Raw genomic sequence first — 23,631 nt, forward strand, 5'->3', positions numbered from 1 at the left:
AAACATATTCTTAACTGGGCCCAAGTCACGACTCACGTTTTGAAAATGATCTCTTCAGGATGGGTGTGGAGGGCACAAGTGCTCAGAGCACAGAAGACAGGATAATCACTAGTTGAGGACAACCTGGGTTACATAGTCTCAAAACAAAACAAAGGAATAGATGAGAAATTTGGTGTAGACGGGGGTCATAGCAAGAAAAACTCCAATTTGTGAGTCAGTGGGCATGTTTGAAATTTACATCCAACATCCAATATCCAACAAGACCGGCCACGCTGAAATCTAGCTGTTTCACCGAGGAGCTAGTGTGCATGATAGCCAGGAATATTTTTGGGAAAACTGTCCCTGGACCCGCCCTGCCATTGCTAGCTTCACTCAGATTGTGCACAGACATGATCACTCTCAAATTCTTTACCTAGAAGTTGGACAAGCTTGTTGCTTCTCCCATGACGACTCCTTGTGCGTTGGGTAAGCTGTCGGGTTTCCTGGCCCAGGAGAATGTGGCTCTTCCCTGAGCCCAGCAAGCCTTTATTCTTGTCTCTGTCGGCCTCTATAGCACAAAGCAGATCACCAGGTATGGGAAGGAAAACCCATAAAAGGTCTTCCACCCAGGCCTCCTGGCCTACGGAAATCATTCTACTTCCGTATGTCTGAATTTAGGCAGCAGTGTGGCTTCAGGGTAGGTGCTGGATAAAGAAGGGGTCACCTTGGACTCCCTTTCTCTTGCTCAGGCTTAAAGGCAGGCAGAGCTTTGTGATGGTTGGGTTTCCCATTGTGTTCCCCAAGGGTGGCAGAAGCCCGTGGCTTTAAGAGTGAAGGTGGAGCGCAGGGGTCATGGCCTGCCTTGAGTCTGACCTTGTGCAGCCCAGAGCCACCTTGAGGCTTACAGGATGCTGGAGGTGCTAGGGAGGGGAGTGTTGGGGAAGGTGGGCTCCACCCCAACCCACACCAACTCAGTTCTCCCCCTCTTATCTTTATCCCCACCCAACCACAGAGACCTTCACAAAATCTCCCGTGAGAGACTATTGAGACTTCTCAAAGACAATTTTTGCCTCTGCCTCAGGTCATAGCATCCCAGAAGTTTTCTGTTCATTTGTCCAGGGCTGGGACTAAGGAGTAGCCAGGGGGCCACTGGGGCAGGTTGTTCTCAGAGTCATGCAAGTGCTGGTCTTGAGTCAAAGTCCTCCATGAATGTCAGTTCAGAGCTGGGATACGTGTGCTCCATTGGCAGCTGTGTGGTTGAGCTTGGGTTCTTTCTATGGCCGCTTGTCACCTATTCCAGGTAGGATGCTCATTCCCAGGTACCCAATGACCTTGGTGAGCTCAAAAGCCACATGGTGGGCAGCTCCAGGAGAGGCAGGCACAGGAGAGGAAAGCTCTGGCTCGCTTGGTTGGGGCCCTGAAGACCTCTGTACAGCATTTTTATTTGGTTTCTTTGCTTAGTCTCCTATATTAAAACTTAGGAACACTGTCCATAGGAAGTCATAACAGGAAAAAGCCTGTGGGTCGGGATGAGGAGAAGGACACTGAGAAGTCTTGTTGCTAAGTTCCTGTGAGCAAGGCCATGTGTCCCAGGGCCCTGCAGGCTCTGTCTTGCCCATGTTGTGTCACTGATCTTGCATTGGGAAACCTGGGCAGGAAGGTGATCCAAAGAATATTTTAACTAGTACAAAGATTCCTAAGGAGGAGGGCTCAACTCCCCACAAGGAACAGGCAGTCTCAAACCAAAACTGTCAGGCATGGCCGGTGCCATGATCCTTTAAATGGCACTTGGAAGATGGAGGGTAGAGGGTGGAGGGAGGATGGATGGAGAATGGAAGATTAGGGAGGACAGATGGAGGATGGTGGACAGAGGGTAGAGGATGGAGGGTAGAAAATGGTGGATGGAGCACAGAGAATTTAGGGTGGAGGGTAGAGGATAGAGGAGGATGGAGGATGGATAGAGAATGGAAGATTAAGGAGGGTGGATGGAGGATGGTGGACAGAGGGTGAAGGACAGAGGGTAGAGAATGGTGGATGGAGCACGGAGACTGAAGGGTGGAGGGTGGAGGATGGAGGGAGGAGGATGGAGGATGGAGGACGGAGGGTGGAGGATGGAAGATGGAGGATGGAGGATGGAGGATGAAGGGTGGAGGATGGAGGATGGAGGATGGAGGATGGAGGGTGGAGGATGGAGGATGAAGGACAGAGGATGGAGGGTGGAGGATGGAGGATGGAGGGTGGAGGATGGAGGGTGGAGGATGGAGGGTGGAGGATGGTGGATGGAGGATGGAGGGTGGAGGATGGAGGGTGGAGGACAGAGGATGGAGGATGGAGGATGGAGGGTGGAGGATGGAGGATGGAGGGTGGAGGATAGAGGGTGGAGGATGGAGGATGGAGGATGGTGGATGGAGGGTGGAGGCCAGAGGATGGAGGATAGAGGGTGGAGGACAGAAGATGGAGGGTGGAGGATAGAGGGTGGAGGATGGAGGGTGGAGGATGGAGGATGGAGGGTGGAGGATGGAGGATGGAGGGTGGAGGATGGAGGATGGAGGATGGAGGGTGGAGGATGGAGGATGGAGGGTGGAGGATAGAGGGTGGAGGATGGAGGGTGGAGGATGATGGATGGAGGGTGGAGGACAGAGGGTGGAGGGTGGAGTGGAAGATGGTGGATGGAGGCATCAGCAGTTCAATGATATTCATGACTACATAGCAGGTTGTCATCCAGGACTATAGGAGGCCCAGTCTCATAAGGACAACAAACAAAACAACAGCAAAAACAAAAGCAAATACAAACAACAACTTCCCTAACACGAGAACAAAACATCACACACACACACACACACACACACACACACACACACACACACACACATCAGAGGTGTCAGGCATATGGCCATGGATCCCTTATTTCAGGACTATGAATCCAGATCTGAGTCTACGAACTGTTACGGGTGATTTCCAGGAAGCAGTGACTCAAGTCCTGACGAGTGTCACTGACGAACTGAGGTGTCCCAAGAAACGGCAGAGGAAATCTCTTTGTCCTTCACCACCTGAAGAACCCGGGCTGAGAACCCGGGGCTCTTTCTCTCTTTCTCTTTGACTGGGTGGTAGATTCGGATCTGCTGCACAGCCCACAAGAGCTGGGGATTCTCTTTCTGAAAACAAGCCGCCCACTTCCTATCGGTGTGGAGGGGCTGCTGTGGTTGGGGCACAATGAATAAGGAGGGAAGAGAGAGAGCTGGTGTCGGAGCCCCCTCTCCTGTGGATGGCCCTGTGGGCAGCACACCTGTAGCTGCTCTTCTCTGAAGGCGGCAGAAGACAACTGTGCTGCCTCTAGATGCTTCTACTGCCATTGCTACTCTAGACCACCACGGGGCAGAGAGGGAGGGAGACCCTACCAACATTCTAGAATCCAGCTTACAGGGTCATATCGTATAGCCAAACCCATTTAGGAAGCAAGCGAAGGAGGGCCTGCTACGCTGTGGCCTCAGACACACCCCAATATTTTTCATGCTACATTGAGGAAAGAATTACTTGTATTTTAGATAGTGTAAAAGAAACTTTTTACAATAGCGATTTCTTTCTTCCAAAATTTTGTCTCCACCATCATAAAATAAAGTTAATATACAGAAGCACAGATCCACACAAGCAGCTGCTCACGTGCTAATTTTACTCATTTCTGCAATGTTCTTTCTTTCTTTTTTTTTTTTTTAACTTGGGGTTTTATTTCTATTTCTTTATTTTGATATGAGGTCTCAAATTTATTATACAACCTTAAACTTCCGATCCTCCCGAGTCTGCCCCTCGATTGCTGTGATCACAGGCGCTGGGTTTGTGAACTTTGCGCATGTCACGTAAGGAAGCACTCTACCGTGAATCCCTTTCCCTGGAGTACAGATTTCAAAGCAAGGGAAGATCTCCAACATTAATGTCAGGAACAACTGAAAGTAAATTCCTTTTTTATGTGCATGGTGTTTGGTCTACACTAATGGCCGTGAACCACTTGTATACCCAGTGCTGGTAGAGGCCAGAGGAGGACACTGGATGCTCTGGTACTCTCTCTACAGGTTGCTATGTGGCTACATGCAGATGCTGGGGATAAACCTGGGTCTTCTGGAAGAGCAGTCAGTGGTTTTAACCACTGGGCTATGTTCTTGGAGTAAATTATTTTCCCCCAACACAACATTTTTATTGAGTCTTTGTGACTTCGTATCTTGCATCTTACATCGTCCTTCCCCGTCCTGAGCCCACTCTTGTTACACCTCCCAGCAAACAAGCAAATAAACCAACCCAAATAAAACAAAAGTCCAAATTGTGCTAACTATAGATTTATTCAGTGGTTCAACCTCTCAGTGGCTGCCCCCTAGATGGAGCTGAATCCTTTCCCCTCTGGAATGTCTGCTGGAAGCCATCCACTGTGGAGGGTCACACCCCAGCATCTTATTTTATCACAATGTTTAAGAGTTCTCTCTTGGAGTAAACTCTTATAGGCCCCTTTCTATGCATATAAAACATGTTTGGAGGTCTTGATAAATAGTTAGAAAAAAAATCTGGTTTGAAGAAAAATGGGGTGATATTTTTTTTAAAGTATTACACACACACACACACACACACACACACACACACACAGAGGCATGCACACACTCACACATGCACACATACACACACTTTGGAACAAGGTCTCCATGTGGCCCTAACACATTTCCTTAAATATGTAGCCCAGGCTGTCCTCAAACTCGTGATCCTCCTGCCTCTGCCTCCTTCAGCAAATCCTATCAGCGCGCACCACCACAACTGGATCTAACACATTTCCTAACACTGGCATAAACTCACTTATAAAGCTGGATCATACTTTCTCTACCCAGTTTCTCTTCAGTGCTACCTTTTTTTACCCTAACCGTGCTGGGTGTTGAGCCCAGGGTTCTGAAGTTATTTTTTGTTGGGCCTTTGAGTGTTTCCAATTTTACACCACCGAGCAGAGGAACCACAAGAACAATTCAAGTGTGTTTTGCGTTTGGCTGGTGACGGATTTAAAATGAAAGCCAGGCAGGACATAATAGCACGATGTATATATCCCAAAGACTTTTAAGCAGTAGTGACAGCTCTTCCGCACAGCAGTCAGGTGCCGAGTACAGAACTCCTCACCACAGCCCCCAGCCCTTGGCGGCCAACTTTGATCCAGCTGTGCCATCTCAGCAGCTGCTTGCTACACAGCCCACTCCTGCCAGCCCAGCCTCACCCGAACTTGTAAACAAGCAAACACAATTGCCGAGACAGAAGCAGGGAGATGCTCAAAGGCAGTCTGAGGTGGGATGAGCAACCCTGAGGTGTGTTCTTCCTTCCACTGTGAGAGGGGGTATGAGCCTTCAGGGAGCAGACTTCACTCAGCCTGGGTCTTAGCCTTACCATTCACAGAGTGGCCAGGGCAAGAGACCATCTTGACCCTCTACCATTCTCCCATCAGAATTGAGACGTGGCCTGTCATTTGCAGAAAGTGTTTGCTTCACTCGAGGAGCTCCTGCACCTATACTGACTTCCACCTCACCGTGTCCTGCCTCCGTTGCCTCTCAGATGCAGGAACGGGCTGTGCTGCCCTTCCTCTGAGGCACATTTCCTTCTGTGACTATCAGAGACCTCAGAATACACCCCGGTTTTCCCTCACGCTTCTCTGAACCGGTCTGGAAGAGCAGGCAGATGGACCATGGCACACTGCTTCTCTGAATTCACATTCCAGGCGCAACGGGTTTTGTCTTGTTGGTCCTAGGCTGCTAGAGGCCATAGTGAAGACAGATGGAGGGACACTTTAATATTTAAGATTCTTCCTCTTCACTCTGACTTCACCTCAGCAGTTGTTCCTTGGCCACTCCCTCTATGACTGCAGAGGCTAAAACATGATTAGCAAATGTATGGCCAATAACTCTGGTTTTTCACTTTTGCTTTGGTACAAGGTTTTCTTGATGCAGGAGTCCTGGGGTTTTAACCTCGGTGAGCAAGTGCTGAGACAGGACTAGGAGGGACAGGTGGGGACAGAGAGGAATAAGTACTTATGTCTCTAGTCTGCAGAACGTGTTACCTACCAAAAGGTCCTCTGTAACTTGTCAGCGGCGTATGACTTCTGCCTGGTCTTTTCCCCTTATCTTATTACAAAAATGAAAGGCAGTACCCTACGAGGAAGAAAGTGTGTGTGTGTGTGTGTGTGTGTGTGTGAGAGAGAGAGAGAGAGAGAGAGAGAGAAAGAGAGAGAGAGAGAGAGAGAGAGACAGACAGACAGACAGACAGACAGAAAGAGAAAAGAAAAAGAGAAGTTGGCTAGTGTCAGCTGGTAAGATGCCTCAGCAGGTAAAATCACAAGTCTCACGACCTGAGTTCGTGTCTGGAATTACAGTGGAAGGAGAGAACCAACTTCTAGAAGTTGTTCTCTGACACACGCACACACACCCCACACATTCATCTGCACATGCATGCATGTGCGAGCACACACACACACATGTAATTTTTTTTTTAAATTACCAAGTGTGGGGCTCACACCTTTAATCCCAGCACTTGGGATCCAGAGATCTCATTTATGAGGTTAGCCTCATTTATGTATTGAGTTTTAGGCAAGCCGTAGCTATCCACCCCCGTCCCCCCCCCCCACACACACCAAAACAAAAAAAAAAAAAAAAAAGACTCCAAGGCTCCCTGGAACAAACATCTGTTCTTTTATGTCAAAAGAGCTTCTACTACCACCGTGGGCGAAAGCATTTGGGACTCTGTGTGTGTGTGTGTGTGTATGTGTGTGTGTGTGTGTGTGTGTGTGTGTGTGTGTGTGTGTTTCCTAATCTCTTCATTTACAATTCAAGTTATGGGCACAATGTGTGGCCAAATGAGGGGTTTTCGATGTAAAGTGAGAACACGCACAATGAACTCACCCCTCCTTTCTCCCCACCTGACCCCATGCTGGTGACTGAACTCAGGACCTTGTGCAGGTAGGCTGGAGTTCTGCATTCCCAACCCTTGTCACTCCTCCACTGAAGTCAATACTTTTGCTGTGGAGGAGCTGTCCTTGGACATCACTGGAGCCACGTGTGTCTTGAACACAGGACTTTATTTTTATCGCCAAGGCATTTTCATAAAAAAAGGCAGAGAGTGAGAGACAAAATACATAAGCCACGCGAGTGGAGAAGTGAAGCCTAAGAAATTTCCTACCAGGAGATGAAGTCGAAGTCTGTCTCCTGAGCCAACGGCTTCCCAAACCCACAGCAAGGCCCGAGAGAGTAAGATGTCTGCCGAGAGCAAGAAGCTGTTTGTAGGAAACCTTATTCACGAGGCAGCTTCTCTGTGTGAGGACGTGCAGTCTTCTCCAGGGCTACCCTCCTATCTCTCTGCCATGAGACGCCAAAGAGCCAATAATGCTGCTCTACCAAGCAACTTACAGACAGCGGCTGGAAGGCTGCCATCCAAGGTCCAGGTCAAAAAGGGTACAAAAGCCACAGGGGTGTCCCGGTGGGAGTTCTTGGTTCCTCAGCACACTCTGTGAGCGAGCCTGGATCCTTCTCTGTGAGACTCCGGGTAACATGCATGGCCCACGGAGGACTTGCAGCAGTTTCAAGCAGACAGCTGAGCTGGATGCACCGTCCCTCAGTGATCCAGACCTTGCCTTTTCTCAGTCCGTACTGTAGGCTGTCTGCTGTGGATGCTGATCATCTGTGGAACCTGGGAAGCAACAGCAAGTTGTAAGACTCCTACGTCCAGGCCAGTGACGCTTCTGCTCTATTTCTTACAGCAAAAGCAATGGCAGATGGAAGAAGAGGCAGGTGTGCCTGGGGCTGAGGACTTTATGTTAGAATGGCTTGTAAGGTCCACTTCTATCATTTAAAAACTTAAAATTAAAAAAACAAACAACAAAGAAAACCAAAGCACAATAAGATAACATACACACATACACACACACACACACACACACACTCACACACATACACACACACATATATACACACACACTCTCTCTCACACACACATACACACACATGCACATACATACAAGTACAGATACACACTCTCTCTCATACACACACACACATACATACTCTCTCTCACACACAAACATACACATACACATACACACAAAATCAGATACACTCTGTCACACACACTCTCACACACACATACACACACTCTCTCTCACACTCACACACACACACACATATATACACACACACTCTATCACACACATACACATACATACACATACATACACACAAATACAGATACACACTCTCTCACATACACACACACACACATACACACACACACAATGGGTATAGGTGCTTTTACTCCCAAGTCTGATGATCTGAGCTCAATGCCCCGAACTAGCTATTCTGCCTGCCACAGTGCACACACACACACACACACACACACAGATGATAAAACCTCCTAGCTTTGAGTGATAGTGCTTCTTGAAGCACTTTCTAAGATGATCTGATTACACACATGCCTGCAGGAGGCCGGAGGCGATGGGTCACTGTGGAAGCTCCATCACAGAAGGTTTGTGATATCTGCCTCAGACTGCACCTTGAGTTTGCTAACAACTGTCCTGTGAGGCCTGAGCTGATCTGAGGGACTGCCGTGTCCACACCTGCACTATAACACGAAACCCAACATTTTATGTTTTCATTTCTTTTAAGGTTTCAAAGCTACAAACCAACTGGGGTCAGGGGTTAAAGATCTCAAGGCTAACCTTTCAGATCCGGTCTCAAATACATTCTCTCTCTCTCTCTCTCTCTCTCTCTCTCTCTCTCTCTCTCTCTCTCCCTCCCTCCCTCCCTCCCTCCCCCTCTCCGAGTGTGTGTGTGTGTGTGTGTAGGTATGTATTCTCAGGATCAAGTTGATATATATGGCGGGCAGATGAGAAACATCTATGCTGAAGAAAAAAAAAAAAATCAGCTGGGGCTGAGTTGGCTGCTGTCTTCCCTGTGTGCACCAAGCCTTGAATTTGATCTCAGCACTCATATTCCAGGCGGTACATGCACGTAGTCCCAGCACTCAGGAGGGAGAGGCAGGAGGATTGGTAGTTAAATGCGAATATCGAGTTTGAGACCAGAGAGGAATATAAGAGACCCAGTCTCAAAGCAGCAGCACTGAATCAAATCCGGGAACACCATCTGAGCCTGGGGATGAGATCGTAGACCTGAAGTCAGGGAACCCCAGCCTCTGTCTTGGACACGCCTTTTGCTAAGGACTGACAGATACAGAGTGGTATTTTTTTCATATGTTTTTAAATGTATGTAGCTGGTTAGTTATTCAAGGGATAGGATCTGCTGTGAGCTTGGCCTTGTACTTTCGATGTAACTGAGGCTGACTGGGACCTTCCTCTTTCTGGGTTTCTCTGTGTAGCCCTGGCTGTCCTGGAACTCACTCTGTAGACCAGGATAGCCTTAAACTCACAGAAATCTCCTGCTTCATGCTTGGAGTAAGCCACTGTTCCTGGTTTATGTGTTGCTGGGCATTGCTAGGCAGACACTCTGCCAAGTCACCCAAACCCTCAGGTCCCCCATTGGTGACATTTTGGAGAACAGCACTTACTGTTTGATGAAGCGAATTCGGGCTCTCCTCTGCACATCTGGAAGAGCAGAGCAGAAACAAACAAGTCAGCGCTGGTTGGTGGATCAGTAACATCAAACCCCAGAGCCAGGGAGGAAGGCACCATGGTTAGCCAACACCCGCAGCTTCTTCTGGGGTGCTAGGTGGTCCCCAGATCCTTCACATTTCACACTTTTGTTGTTTGGTCATATAGGTTTGAAAGTGTTTGAAATTATTCAGTCATCTATTCCATAGTTTAATAGCCTGGGTCAGGGGCAGGGTTGTGTGTCTCTGTGGTAGAAAGTACCCAACATTGCCCTGAGTTCAAGTCCCCGAACTCCCCAAGTCTCTCAAAAACAGAAAGAGCCTCTTGCAAGTCATAAGGTTTAGTGGAGGTAAGTTTACTGTTTATTCTGCTACCTTAGTGAACCAAGTATCCCAGCTACACACTTCAGGTAGCAAAATGGGGACCCTTCAATGTCTGGAGGCACAGACTCACAGTGAAAATAGATGGCCACACCGAGGGACACCAGAAGAACCAGGATGCAGGCCCCCAGCAGGCTGAGGGTAATGAGGCCACACGTCAAGCCTGCAAAAGACACATGTGACACGCACATTCAACACTGATTCAGACATGGCAAGGAGCAGCCCATCCTCCCAGAGAGTGTCACTGGCTGGCTTGTTTGTTTTCTGACACCTGGTCTCACTATGCAGTCTTAACTTTGCAGCCCTGCCTGGCCTGGAACTCACAGAGATCTGAGTGACTTCCCCTGTCCCCCACCCCCCCCCCATCCCAGCAGGCAGCCTCTCCCCCCCCATTCCCCGGTTGCATTTTAAGCAGACATCCTAATATCACTGTAAATATCACTGAGGTAGTTTTATGTAGGAATGCCATGATACTTCCGTATTTCTAAAATGCCAGTAAGACTTGGGAGCTGTTTCAAAGGAAGTAGACACATGTTATGCCTAGTAATAAGATTTTGCTGTTTATTAAAAAAAAATCTCTTTACTTGAATTACACACAAAAAAAAACAAAAACAACAACAACAACAACAACAACAAAAGCCAGACAGCTATATTTTCATTGTATTTTACATGGGGTTAGAATGCTCACAGACCAACACTGATAATTCGGCATCCTTCTCCTTCTCGTCTAAAAACCCAGTTTTCATTGTTCACATACGTGTGTGAGAGTGTGCACATGTGTGTGTGTGAGTGTGTGTGTGTGTGTGTGTGAGAGTGTGTGTGTGTGTGAGTGTGTGTGTGTGTGAGTGTGTGTGTATGTGTGTGTGAGTGTGTGTGTGTGAGTGTGTGTGTGTGTGTGTGTGTGTGTGTGATGACCAGAGGGTAATGCTCGGTCACTTTCTACCTCATCCTCTTAAGAGCATCTCTCACTAACCTGGAACTAGACTGGTGGCCAGCAAACCCCAGGGGTTCTCCTGTCTCTGCCCCACCCCCAAAAGTCGGATTTACAGATGTGTGTTGCTGTGCCCAGCCTCTTAGGTGGGCACTCATGATTTGAACTCAGGGCGGAGTGCTTTCATAGCAAGTGCCCTAATCTGAAAAGTCATCTCTCCAACCTCTGTCTCTGGTTTTCCTGCCTCCACTTCCTAAGTACTGGGATGGCACTTGTAGGCCACCATGGGCAATTTATGCAGGGTTAGGAGTTGAACCCAGGGCTTTGTGCATGCTAAGCAAGCACTGTGCCATCTGAGCTACACCCCCAGCCTCTTGATTGTCTCCTTTTCTGTACAGTGCATTGCACTGTATCCATCCCTGCAAACGCACCCCTCCCCCTCCTTTAGGCAGACCAGCACGTCTTTCCCCAGCAGCACCGAGTTTAGCCACTGATGGGAATCTTAGCCGCTTCCTGTGTGCTACTTTTATAAACAGCCCTTCAGAGAACATTCTGGCATGTTTCTGTGTGTAGGTACCTTCCGAGGTAGAAGCGGAAAATGGGAACTACTAAACCACAGATGTCCATTTGGGTTGGAGTTGACTGCTGGATGGCTTCCTTTACCCTCCCACCCCACGGTGCACCCGACTGGCCCAGGCCACTGGTGCTTTAATCTCTGACAGTCCTGTGTGCCTTCATGGGAGAGAGAGGGAGACAAATGATTTTATTTCAGCCCTGACTCTGGGTGGACTTCAGCCTGTCTGCTTACAACAGTCACTTCTGTGACTGTTCTTCTGTGAGTCAGGTATCTGTTGGCTTGTGTGATTTTTGCAAGCTATTTAAGCGGCAGGGCTTGTGTTCTTAATGTCCTAGATCTCTCCCCAATACTCTCTGGCCTCAGATCAGCCCCATAGTTGATCTGATCTCCTAGAGGGCTGAAGCACAGAGCCAAGCCTCCTGGGGGCAAGGATGGAGTCGAGGGTTTGGGCTCCAAGTTAAGAAGCCTAGACAGCCCTCCACACTCGAGGGAGGGGGTGAATACGGGCTAGGTGTGTATGATGCGCCAAGGACAGCGCCAGCCGAACGCTTTGGCTTTTGAGGACGGAAGACAAGGAGGTGTCTTACTGTTCCCCCTGACTTCATAGTTCTGAGAAACTCAGGCCTGGGCTGCAGATGCAGCTCAACTGGCACAGTGCAGATGGAGACCACCTTGCAGAGCCCAGGATCCTCTCCAGAGGAGGGGGAGGGGAAAATGAAGGAGTGACATGGAAGCCAGAGGTGCTGTTGTGGTTGGAAAATGGTTATTTATTCCAACCGATTGCTGTCTTGATATATAAAAGCGCTCTCTCTCTCTCTCTCTCTCTCTCTCTCTCTCTCTCTCTCTCTCTCTCTCTCTCTCTCTCTTTCCCTCTCCCTCCCTCTCCCTCTCTCTCTCCCTCTCTCCCGCTTCCCCCTCCCTCTCCCTCCCTCTCTTCTTTCCTCCCTCTCAATCTTCTTTTTTGCCCCCTCGTACCATTTATGTATGTGTAAATATATGCTGGCATGTGTGTGTTTCCTTCTAAAATTTACTTATAGACAGGATCTCATTCTGCAGCTCAGTGAGGCCTAGAACCTACTCTGTAGTCCAGGCTGGCCTCGGACTTATACCGATCCCCCTGCCTCGGACTTATACTGATCCCCCTGCCTCGGACTTATACTGATCCCCCTGCCTCAGCTTCTTGAGTGCTGAGAGTACACACAAGAACACCATGCCTGGCTTGTTTACTTTTGAGACAGTATTTCACCATGTTATACAGACTACTCTCAAACTCATGAGCTCAAGTGATCCCCCTGCCTCAGCCTTCTGGAAAGCTAGGCCAACAGGGGCTGTATTTTGTGCGGTTTGCTTTTTCATGCCCAACGGTCGGTTCTTCTAATAAAGTTTTCAGGGCATGTTATAAAATGGAGTCACTGTCTTCTCCTTCATATCCAGTGATACTTGGCCTTTCTGCTTGTGGCTTTGGGTTTTCTTTTTTGATTAGGGCTTTGATTTGTTTGAGACAGGGTCTCATCTAACCCAGGCTGGCTTCAAACTTGCACTGTAGCTGAGGAGGGTCTTGAGCTTCTAATCCCTTGGCCCACCCTTCCAGGTACTGGGATTGCAAGCATAAGGCACCAAACCTGGTCGGGTTCCAATTTTCTGTCCACAGTGACCTCGGGAGGCAGTGCCCTTCAGTCTCCAAGACTTTACGGGGGCACCTTCACTGGGGCTTTCGTGTGTTTCAGTAAAACAAGTCAGCCTGCACCCAGCCATCCTGGGATGGTATTGTGGTTTGTTCTCTGAGTTGGGGCAGAAGGAACTTTCTGTTTGTTACTAGTAACTTGTGTGTGGGGGGTTGAAGTCAGTATTTTTCCAGAAATACGTTTGAGCTTGTGGCTTCAAAGGAAGTACACATGTGCCTACTCCAGCTGAGATGCCTGGTGTTTACTTTTTAGTGTGTTGGAATCCCACCCTTTGAGCTAGGTGTTCTGTCAGAATATAAATCTGGAAGGTCAGCGAAGGGCTGGTCCTTTGGACTAGAAGCCTTTCCTTGTTGGCAGCTTGATTTTGCAAACCTGAACCCCCACCTGCTTAAAGTATATAACTCTGAGCAGGTGTGCTTGCTTTGGCAGCACATATACTAACTCTGAGCATGCTGAACGAGCCTATAACCCAGGACCTGTGAGCCCAAGGAAGCCCAGAACCTGTGAGCAGAGGGATTGTGAATTTAATCCTGATGCCTGTGTTGAACAGCCTAGCTCCAGCCAGCCTATGTCTACATGGGAAACCATGCCCCCTTGAAAGCTTAAAGCATAAACATTCAGAGGGCTTTAGAGTCTTCTCAGAGGTGTGAAGCCATCATGGCTCTAACTCTGGGGCATCTTGAGAGACCCAGGAAAACCAAAACTCTGTTCCCTGATGCCCGCCACCCCCTCCCCCCCCTTAGGCAGCCATTCATCTATTTCTGTCTCTGTGACCTTAAGAATTTAGGGATGTTTCCCATCTATGGAGCCACACAATAGATGGTCTTCACTGTAGCAAGACAAGGCTCACCATGTAGCCCTGGCTAGCCTGGAACTTGTTTCATAGACAAGGCTGGTCTTGAACTCACAGAGATCTGCCTACCTTTCTGTCTCTGAGTGCCAGGATTAAAGATATTCTATCAGTCTAAAATGTGTTTCGTTTGTTTGTTTTGGTAACTGACCCTTCGCTGTGCATTTCCAAGATTCATTCTAACTTAAACACGTGTCAGTGTTTTATTTTTTGCAGGGGTGGCATTTGAGACAGGATCTTACATAGCCCAGGCTAGCCTCAGATGTGATACCTAGTCAAGGATAACTTTGAATTCCTGAACCTCTTGCCTCTACCTTTTAGTGCTGGGATACAAATGTGTGCCACCACATCTGGACTCTTTCTTTTCACAATCAGGTTTTCTCTATGGCTGACCCCGGGCTTGTGGTTTTGCTTCTGCTTCTCAAATGTTCGGAGTATAGGCCCTGGACTCCCACACTCAGCCAGTGCTCAACTCTTTTTTAAAAACTTACATGGATTGATTGATTGAGTTCACTTGTTGGGCATTTAGTGCCACGGCACACTTGCAGGAGTCAGTTTTCTCCTTCTACCATGTTGGTCACGGGGACAGAACACAATCAGACTTGGCAGCAAGGGCAGCTACTAGCTGAGCCATCTTGTGACTCTTGAACTTTATTCTGCACGTGCCCTAGTTGCCCCGTGTCCTGTCTCGTTGAGGAACATCTGGGTGGTGAGCACTTTTCTGGCTGTCCTGGATTGTGCCGCTGTGAGCACCTGTGGGCAGGGTCTGGCTAGCTGTGTTTTCCTTAAGGTCTTACTCTGTAATGATTTGTGCGTGTGACCTCACTAGACTCTTGAGTCCCTGTCACACACAACAAAAGTGTACATTTTGTTTTCACCAGTTTGGAGCTAGAGAAATAGGCCTCCAAGCTAATATTTCATGTTTGTTCAAGGAAGGAAAGAAGGAAAGAGAAAGAGGAGGAAGCAAGGGGAAGTGGAAGGCTGCTCTTCTTTTCTGTGTGGGCAACAGTGGAAAACTTACCCTTCTGGGTCTGGGTCTTTGGGTGGGAGAACGGGCATTGCTTCTTCTTCGTCTTCAGGTTAGTCTTTTTGGTCGGGGTCGTTGTAGGAAGGGCATCAACTATAGAAAGAAGCAAGAGCTGTATCTTAGTCAGGTAAGCAGCAGGAGTTACAGGCAGTCTGTTCCTCAACTTCCCATTGCCTGTCAAGAAGATGACTTCTGCCAGACAGTGGTAGCATTGGCCTTTAATTTAAGCACTTGGGAGGCAAAGGGTGGATCTCTAAGTTTGAGGCCAGTCTGGTCTACAGAGTGAGGAGGGCTACACAGGGAAACCCTGTCTCAAAAAAAAAAAAAAAAAAAAGATGGCTTCTACTTAGTTGTGAGAATTAAGAGAGCAGTGGGCATAGTGAAGTGTCCTATAAATTTTCAGAAGACCTTGGGTTCTTGGGTTGCTGTCCTTATTCTAGCATAGTGTGGTGGCACACACCTTTAATCCCAACACTCAGGACAGAGGCTAGAGGATCTCTGTGAGTCTGAGGAGGTGCACATGGTCTACACGAGTTTCAGGACAGCCAGGGCTATATAGAAAAACCCTGTCCCAAAAGACAAATCAAAACAAAAGGACTCCTTGGTTCTTTGGCAATGACCAGTCTCAGAAAGGAGATGGTTGTGCCTCCCACATGAACAACAGCGGCTGAGAGACATGGATTAAGTGCCGTGCCCCAGGTCCTTCTCCTTTCCCTAGATGGCCTTTCCTCTCCTCAGTTTCGATCCAGTGTCTCACACTGAGGGGTGGGAGGGGAAGGAGAGGACTGTGGGATTGATGCACTGAGCAGAGAGACCATGAGATGCTGGGACCCTTCGATCAGGCAGGTAGGCTCTGGCTCTGGCTTTCTGTCACCGGGGAGAGTGTATCCAAGAAGGAACCTTGGGAAGAATCTGCTGTTCCTGGGCTGCTGGACAGTACACAGGACTTGGAAACATGGATGCCAGGAAAGGTAGAGATGGAACATTACCATCTACCCGTCTCAGATTCTGAAGCACTAGGAAGGCATGGGGCTCATAGAAACCAAAACCAAACCAAACCAAACCAACAAGCAAAACAAACAAACAAAAACCCCACAAAGCCCATGTTTCATGCTGCCCATCCTTGCTTTACCCAACCCCCACCCCACTCCCATGAGACCAGAGTCTAGAGAGGCCATGGAGAGCTCGCTCTGTTTCTGGTGTTGCTGTTGTGTTTTTCTAACTCCGGCACTATCCCCGGCTGTCTCTATACCTCCTTAGGCTGAGGGCCCTAACTTCTGGGGATTCATGGGGTACTCATGACTTTCAGCCTCCAAGTGAGTATAAAGCAAGACAAGGAGAAGCCAAGTCCTGGGTTGAGTGAAGGAAGAACTATAGCCAGCCACTGTGACCCCAATTCACAGTGACCCCTTTCCACCCCCAAGAAAGGAGTCTTCACTGTTCAGTACGGCTAGTCTGGACACAGATATGTCACATGCATAAAATACGTATCAAATGCCATGTATGGAAAAAAAATAGGTCACCTGTTGAAATACCAACACTGTTTTGATAAATTGGGCTCAGTAAAAGGCACTTATTTCTTCTTAATTAGATGCCTCCTAGAAAATGGAAATCTGTGTCTGAGCTTTGCAATGTACTTCTGCATTTGACCGTTGATTTCATGAAACTGCAGCTTCCTAGAAGGAGAGGTGAGCCGGAGAACAGCTGCTTTTCTGCTACCTCAGAAACTCTCTGAGTGTGTTTGTGAGAGTATGCACGTACTCAGGATCCCGAGACTGCTGCCTTTGTCTCCATCAGAACCCTAAGTATCCACCTTTGACTGGCCTGTGTCATCTGATTCCCTTCCCAAGTGGGAGAACAAATATACCACCAGCTGTATGCAGCCCTCAAAGGTGTTTGGCCTGGGTAGCTCTCAATGTATCTTTTCTGTTAGTCTTAGCAGTGATGTGATTAATCATGGCTGCAGAGTGCGGCTCACTGCGAGTGGGAAGCTCCAGTGCCCTGTGCGTGAGTGTTTGTGCATAAGCACATGTGTATGTACACATGTAAGTGCACATTTGTATATACACGCACCTATGCGTGTGTGCACATATGTGTGCATGTGTGTGTGTGTGTGCTCATTCATAGCCTTGACAACATTCTTACCCACAGTCAACTTTATCCCTGACCCAAAGGTCACCTTCGGGCTCCCAACCACTGCACAGAAGTAGAAGTCACTGTCCTCCGGTTTCACATTCATGATTCTGAGAAGACTCCCAGATGAATTTGAAGGCAGAATTATATTCTTCGTCACCCCTTCACCATATGTAACTCCGTTGGAAGAACTCCAGGAGGCCAGGAACTTAAAGTACTTGGTGGGGTCTTGGAGCTGTCTCAGCCAGTAGATGGCTGTTGCCTTAACATCACAGGACATGTTTGCTATACCATTGGTTTGAACCAGCAGGGTCTTGGGGGTCTGAATGAGGGCCGAGCTGCTCCAGAGAACTGCAAGGAACCAGAAGAAATAAACCAGGCTATTGCTATTTGCATGCAATCTTAGCACTCAATCTGTGGTTGGAAGTACAGGGTCCGAACTTCAAGTTTGGTTACCTAGTGAGTTCAGGGCTAAGACTGGCTTCAGGATTTTTAGCCTCCTTATGCTGACATTTGGAGTCTCACTGGATTCACATCCAGAGAGCCGCAGTCAAAAGCCAAAGCTAGTTTTCCCACCTCATCTAGTCTGTAGAGATGGGCGCTAAGCAGATGAAAAAAGACTTAGGGCAAGCTGGGAGAAGAACTTGGAGTTGTAGGCACAGTGTGGTTTAGACAATCTGCGATTTCTGGACCGAGGAAAAGGAGCTGACCCTGGGTGGTCTTTACCTCCCAGACCTGCAATGGACCTGTCACTGACTTCCCATACTTCTGGGCAGGGCAGTTAGTTATCACAGAAGCCGGCTGGAAAGTTCGTTTTGTCTTAGATGGGAAGGAAGACTGGGCAGGCAGAAGGGGTTGCAGGCACGGCCTTGCACACAGCCTTTGCCCTGTGGCAGCTGTGGGACCTCAGAAGTCACCAACTTCATGGTCCCCAGTGAAAGAAGGGCAGCTTGGCTTGCCGCAATTGTCCTGCTTGCTGTTTACGGTTGGAAAGAAAAGAAAAGAAGACAGACATGTTGGTGCACACTTCGAATCCTAACACTCGAAAAGCCGGCCTGGGCTACTTAGTGAATTTCAGGGGCAAAAAAGAGAAGTCAAGTCAGGTGTAAACAGTGACACGCACACACACAGGTAACCCATCTGCATACAGTGGAGGTGCCTGTGTAAGCGCTCACACACACAGGGAACTCCTGCTGGCTACTCTAACCATCTCAGGGGGCATTCTAGGCACGGAGAGAAGTCTCAAGGAGGGCCAGATCAAGTTTCTTTCACATCCAAGACCACGAAGAGTGTCGACAAACCTGTTTGATCTAGAAAGACTTTTCCCTTTGGCCTGCAGCAGAGGCCCACCCTGCAGATCATGGCGAAGATGTTATTCCAAGGACAGGCATGGCTAAGCAGGCCAGAGGATGTGTGAGCCCAGGAGAGCCAGCTGCTTGGTGTCAGATCTCTGCCTATAATTGTGGCTCAGGCCTTAGGACGCCACCATGGCCTTCCCTGGGGCTGATGTGATAAACTAATCCTGAATCTACCCTCAGACTGCTCCGAGCCTCTACTTGCACACAAAGAGTGACTACTCCCCTGTGTCCGAGATGCGCCATCTCCCTTCCCTGAGTTTCAGGCTCCGTTTCTGTGCCACCGTGGCCATTTTTATTGTTTTGCGTTACTGGCCTCTTTGGGGAAGACAATATGAAGTGGTATTGTCTGTATACATTGCCGTGTGTCAGGCACGGTATGTGTGCTGTCTGACTTAATCCTCACTAAATCTTACAGGGAGAGACAAACAGAGCTCAGGGGAAAGCTGTATTCAAGGCCCCCAGAGTCTGTGTGAAATGGATTCACACTCAAACTCGGGTCACAGGACTTGGGTGAGTGAGCTGCGAGCCTACAAATCGAGGAAACCCCCACACAAAGTGGGGCCACACAAACACAGATGGCAGGAGCCTTCCCAAAAGGCCCAGAGGACACGCACAGCCAGGCTTTAGGTCATAGGAGGTCTCATTTGATCGGCTCGGTAGCCTAGGATTCCATTTTGAGAGGAACCTGGTTTTTCTAGAACGATCAGAGATAGCTTTAAGTGGCCTTGTTTCATTTCCAGTTTTGGCCAGTTGAGCTAAACAGGGCATGCCCTGTCTCCCTCAGTAGTATAATCAGTTTGGGGCTTTAGCTGGTACCAGACCAGTGGATATCGGAAGAGTCTTCCTCTAAAAAGCAGAGTCTCTGGGTTGATCACAATGACAATCTTTAGGCCACACCTCTGTGCCAGCTCCAACATCCCATCTGCAGTGCCGATTCTTGGGGGGTGGGGTAGAGGGAATGCCACAGAGGACACCAGAGAGCCAGGAGGTCACAGTGAGTCCCCTGCCATGGCTGTCCAGTGTACAGAAGCACTTCCCCGGAAGTAATGAATGTGTCTATAGACCCTAATCTAAACCAGATCGGGCCTCTGGGAACTTCATGGGGCACATCCCTGTGGGCACCCTGAACAACAACATTTCTCCTTCAGTTTTGGATCTCTCTCTTCCCTTTTCTTTCTTCCATCTTTTCCTTCCTCCCCTCTTAGTTCAGGCTATGGGGCTGAGGTGACTTCTGCCCTAGGCATCTCAGACCTTTCTGGGTAATGAGGAAAAATCTCCTTCCCATCCTCGGGGTCTCCTGCCCACCAGCCTCCCCTGTTACCACAGGCCAGCCCCTGTCCTGACTCTGGCTGCTGAGACTGCAGGTCTAAGGTCCCCGCTCTAGCGCAGATTTGGGGTAGCCCCACTCTGGGTCTTACCTGCCAGCTTCACACTGAAGACCAGCCAGAGCCGTGGCTGCATCTTGGCCATCTTTGGGACACCTGTTGCCCTCAGGGCTCCGTCAACAGAAAGGTAGGTTAGGAGCCAGCTTGGGTGGGTGGGGTAAGTGAGGGCAGGGCCACCAGGGCAGGGGCGGAGTCGTGGTGTGTGTGTGTGTGTGTGTGTGTGTGCGCGCGCGCGCGCGCCTGCGAGAGAGCACCTTCATCCTCATCCTCTACAACATCAAAAGCTTTGACTTTTCAAAGAGCCCACCAGGACCCTGTTCTCTGATGAAGAAGTGATAGACCTCGGTCTTGCCAGGGCGTTGCACCTGTGTGATGCCTCCTGCTCCTGGGGAGGGCTCAGGACAGAAGCCTGATACTTTGGGGCAACTGAGTCACAGAGGTCAGCGTACTGCAGGTCTCACAGCTTTGTGAAACTTGGCCCTGATTCAGACACTTCTTCACATTCGTTCTCTCTGAGCAGCTGGAAGAGGGGTTCATCTTGGTTTGAGGACACAGTCCACTGTGGTGGGGAACACGTGGTGGCAGGCTTCTGAGGCTTTACATGTGTGTGTGTGTGTGTGTGTGTGTGTGTGTGTGTGTGTGTGTGTGTGTCAGCATAGACAGTAGCTGTGGAGAACCTCCTAGTGCCAGAGTTCAGCGGGCCCTGGAGTGATGGTAACTCCCCCTTCTTCCCTGTGAAGGAGGAAAGAAAGTTAACCAACGAAGAGAGAAAGGAAGGACATGCTGGAGTGCTAAGGAAGGGCCCAGACCTTGCTCGAAAGTGAGGCAAAGTTAAACCTACACCTAGAGCCTCACGGACTGGGGTGTCCGTATGTCTCCTCTGTCCTGCCCTGCCCGCCTTACTGTGCTGTCTGCCCTGGGGCTTCTTTATCAGTTTTGAGATCAAAGCCCCATCCAGAACCCACGAAGAACAGGGAGACCTGTGGAGGTTGACAGAGGTGAGTTGAAAGAGCTGATCCTTGGTGACTGATCTGTCTGCTGGGGAGAGGGAGGCTGGGGAAGGACTGTGGGGAGATACCCAGAAGATTTCGAGTGACATCAAGCACCAGCCAGGCCAGCCCTGGAGCCGTGCTTGCTGTGAGATTGAGTTTCAGAAGAGGTAACGGTGGTGGCTAAGCTGGCAGCAGGATCGAGACGCGGTTACCTCAGTGTCCAAATCCGTCGTCTTTCCCACCCCACTCCCACCAGTTCCTGGTGACGGGGTTCGAAGGTTCTGGAGAGGGAGGAGGAAATAGTCACGTCCCGAGCTCCGTCCTCTGATAGTCCCACTGATCTTCACGATAAAGTCTTCTTATCTTTGTTCCCAGGAGAACCCTCCAAGGCCCAGATATCCACAGGGTAGACAGCCCTAGGAAAACCACACAGTAGTAGTTCCTAAAATCAAGGGAGAAGGCACGGGTCACAAAGTGGACCACGTGAGATGACACAGTATGTCCGCCAAGGAATGAAAAGTATGATCGCTCTGTATCTACGGCTTACGGCAGAAGCCGGTCGGTACCTGTTCTTTGTGTCAAAAGAACTTATTCCTCACAAATGGAACTGTTGGACATATGTCCTTAGGAAATAGCCTCTTTGGTGTTTGGAGCAGGGGTTTCAGGTCCGGGATGACTCTCAACTCCTGATTCCCTGCTTCTAGCTCTCCAGGACTTCTTAACCCCTTTCCTTTGATTCCTTTATACCCCTCGAACTTCTCCGCGCCCCCAGGTCTATGGAATACTTACACAAAGCAGTCATTTACTGATAGCCAATTATCAGCAAATTTTTTATTCTACTTTTTAAAAAGACCATTATTTTGTGTGTTTGTGGGCCAGAAGAGTGCATCGATTACACTGGTGCTGGAGTTCTGGAAAGTTGTAAGTCACCTGATACAGGAGTTGGGATCTAACTCGGGTCCTTTGGAAGAGCAGTGAAGTCTTAGCCTCTGAACTGTCTCTCCAGGTCCCTGTAGAATTATTTTAAAGAAAGTTTTTGCTATGCATAAAATGTTGATTAAAGGAAAAGTTCACGCTAAGGGGATGGTTGTGCTTGTTTATTTTTGCGTGAAGAACGAAATCTGGCCCAAATATTTGATTCTGCAGAATATGGAAGGCAGAGCTGAATGCCATCTTGATGTTATAATTGTCACTGTGTGCACACAGCCCAAATGGCAGAAGATGTTCAGGACGGTTCAAAAGTTGTTGATCTTAAACCCAAGCCTAAATCCATTTAATAATTTAAAGCATTTTAACAGGTGTACTTATTTTACTTTATGCGCGCGAGTGTTTTTGCCTGCACGTGTGCATGTGTGTCACATACGTGTCTGGAATCTGTGGTAGTTAAGAGGGCTGGGCCTCTTGGCACTAAAGTAACAGACGGTTGTGAGCTGCCATGTGGAGGCTGGAAACTGAACTCGCATCCTCCGTGCTCCTAGCCACTGAGTCACCTCATCACGGATTTTGTTTGTTTCATTTTGGATGAAACACAGGCCAGCAGCTCAAACATCAGTTATAAAAATCAAACATTCTGTCCGGGAAGTGGTGGTGCACACCTCTGAGCCCAACACTCAGGAGGGAGATCTCTAGATTTGAGGCCAGAGTGATCTATCTAAAGAGCGAGCTCCAGGACAGCCAGGGCTACACACAGGAACGCTGTCTGGGAAAAGCAAAACAAAATAATAATAATAATATTTTTTAAAAAACCCTAAGAAATCAAACATTCTAACACAGTATAATGCAAAATATACTAATTCAACATTTGCATGGTAAGGGATGATGGGAAACCCTGAAAGTTCTTGTTCCTGTGATTAAACCGTGGTGTTCCTGCAGGAGCAGAGAGTTTAGTGCATCTAGTACAAACACACACTTCACAACATGAACTTGTCTCACATCTGACTTCGGTTGCCAGTGTCCTGCGGCATGGTGGCATGTGCGGGGCCAAGAGCCCACACTGAATGGATGGTCATGTGACACCACGCGCACTCTGGACTCATCAGACACTTGACTCGGGGGTGGGGTGGTGGTGGTGGTTATACACACTCAGAAACCTTTTTATCACGGCCAAATTATGTGCAACTCTCACATTCAGTTACACGGTCACTTCTACGGTTGCGACCCACAATTTAAAAAGTTGGAAGTGCCCAAGTGCTGGGACAGCAGGAATCTGCCACCACACCCAGCATAGACTCAAAATGGCCGGGTCTGAAGTGCCCAAGTGCTGGGACAGCAGGAATCTGCCACCACACCCAGCATAGACTCAAAATGGCCGGGTCTTTTGGTCCATCTGCTTGGGAACTATCTGTTTTCCATAACGGTGACTCCGGTGTCCACCAACAGTAGAAAATAGCTCCAATGTTCTCACCCCTGCTGAACCCAATCACTTGTGGAGTTTGGTTCCGTATCCAGCCTGGTACCTGTGAAGGGCTGTCTCATCGGGATTTTGGTTTGCATTTTGTTACCAACTAAAGATGTCAAGCCTCTTCTTATGGTTTATTGGCCACGTGTATGTTTAAAATGGTTGCGATTTAGAAAACACATTCTACCTCTTTTAGGGGAACACCTGTGCTATGCATGTGGCTTTCTTGGTCCTACTTACACTACTACTCACATAAAATTCTCTCAGATCAGTTCAGTCAGCAGGTCATTATAAATTGCCTCATCTCATCGGTTTGACTACCCACGTGC

The 23,631-nt window shown here is 48.7% G+C and overlaps 1 protein-coding gene across 1 annotated transcript; it reads right to left on the reverse strand.

Moving 5' to 3' along the window:
- Positions 1–7,599: 7,599 nt before the first annotated feature.
- On the reverse strand, positions 7,600–19,988 carry CD8B (CD8 subunit beta; the record flags this gene model as incomplete). Its single annotated transcript, XM_080932138.1, has 6 exons — positions 7,600–7,674; positions 9,406–9,580; positions 9,991–10,129; positions 15,031–15,129; positions 17,182–17,520; positions 19,946–19,988. The coding sequence occupies 6 exons, from the start codon at positions 19,986–19,988 to the stop codon at positions 7,600–7,602; spliced, it is 870 nt and encodes a 289-aa protein (XP_080788264.1).
- Between the last annotated feature and the right edge of the window lie 3,643 nt (positions 19,989–23,631).

Source organism: Micromys minutus, assembly GCF_963924665.1.
Source record: "Micromys minutus genome assembly, chromosome: 18".
In the NCBI taxonomy this organism is placed as follows: domain Eukaryota; kingdom Metazoa; phylum Chordata; class Mammalia; order Rodentia; family Muridae; genus Micromys; species Micromys minutus.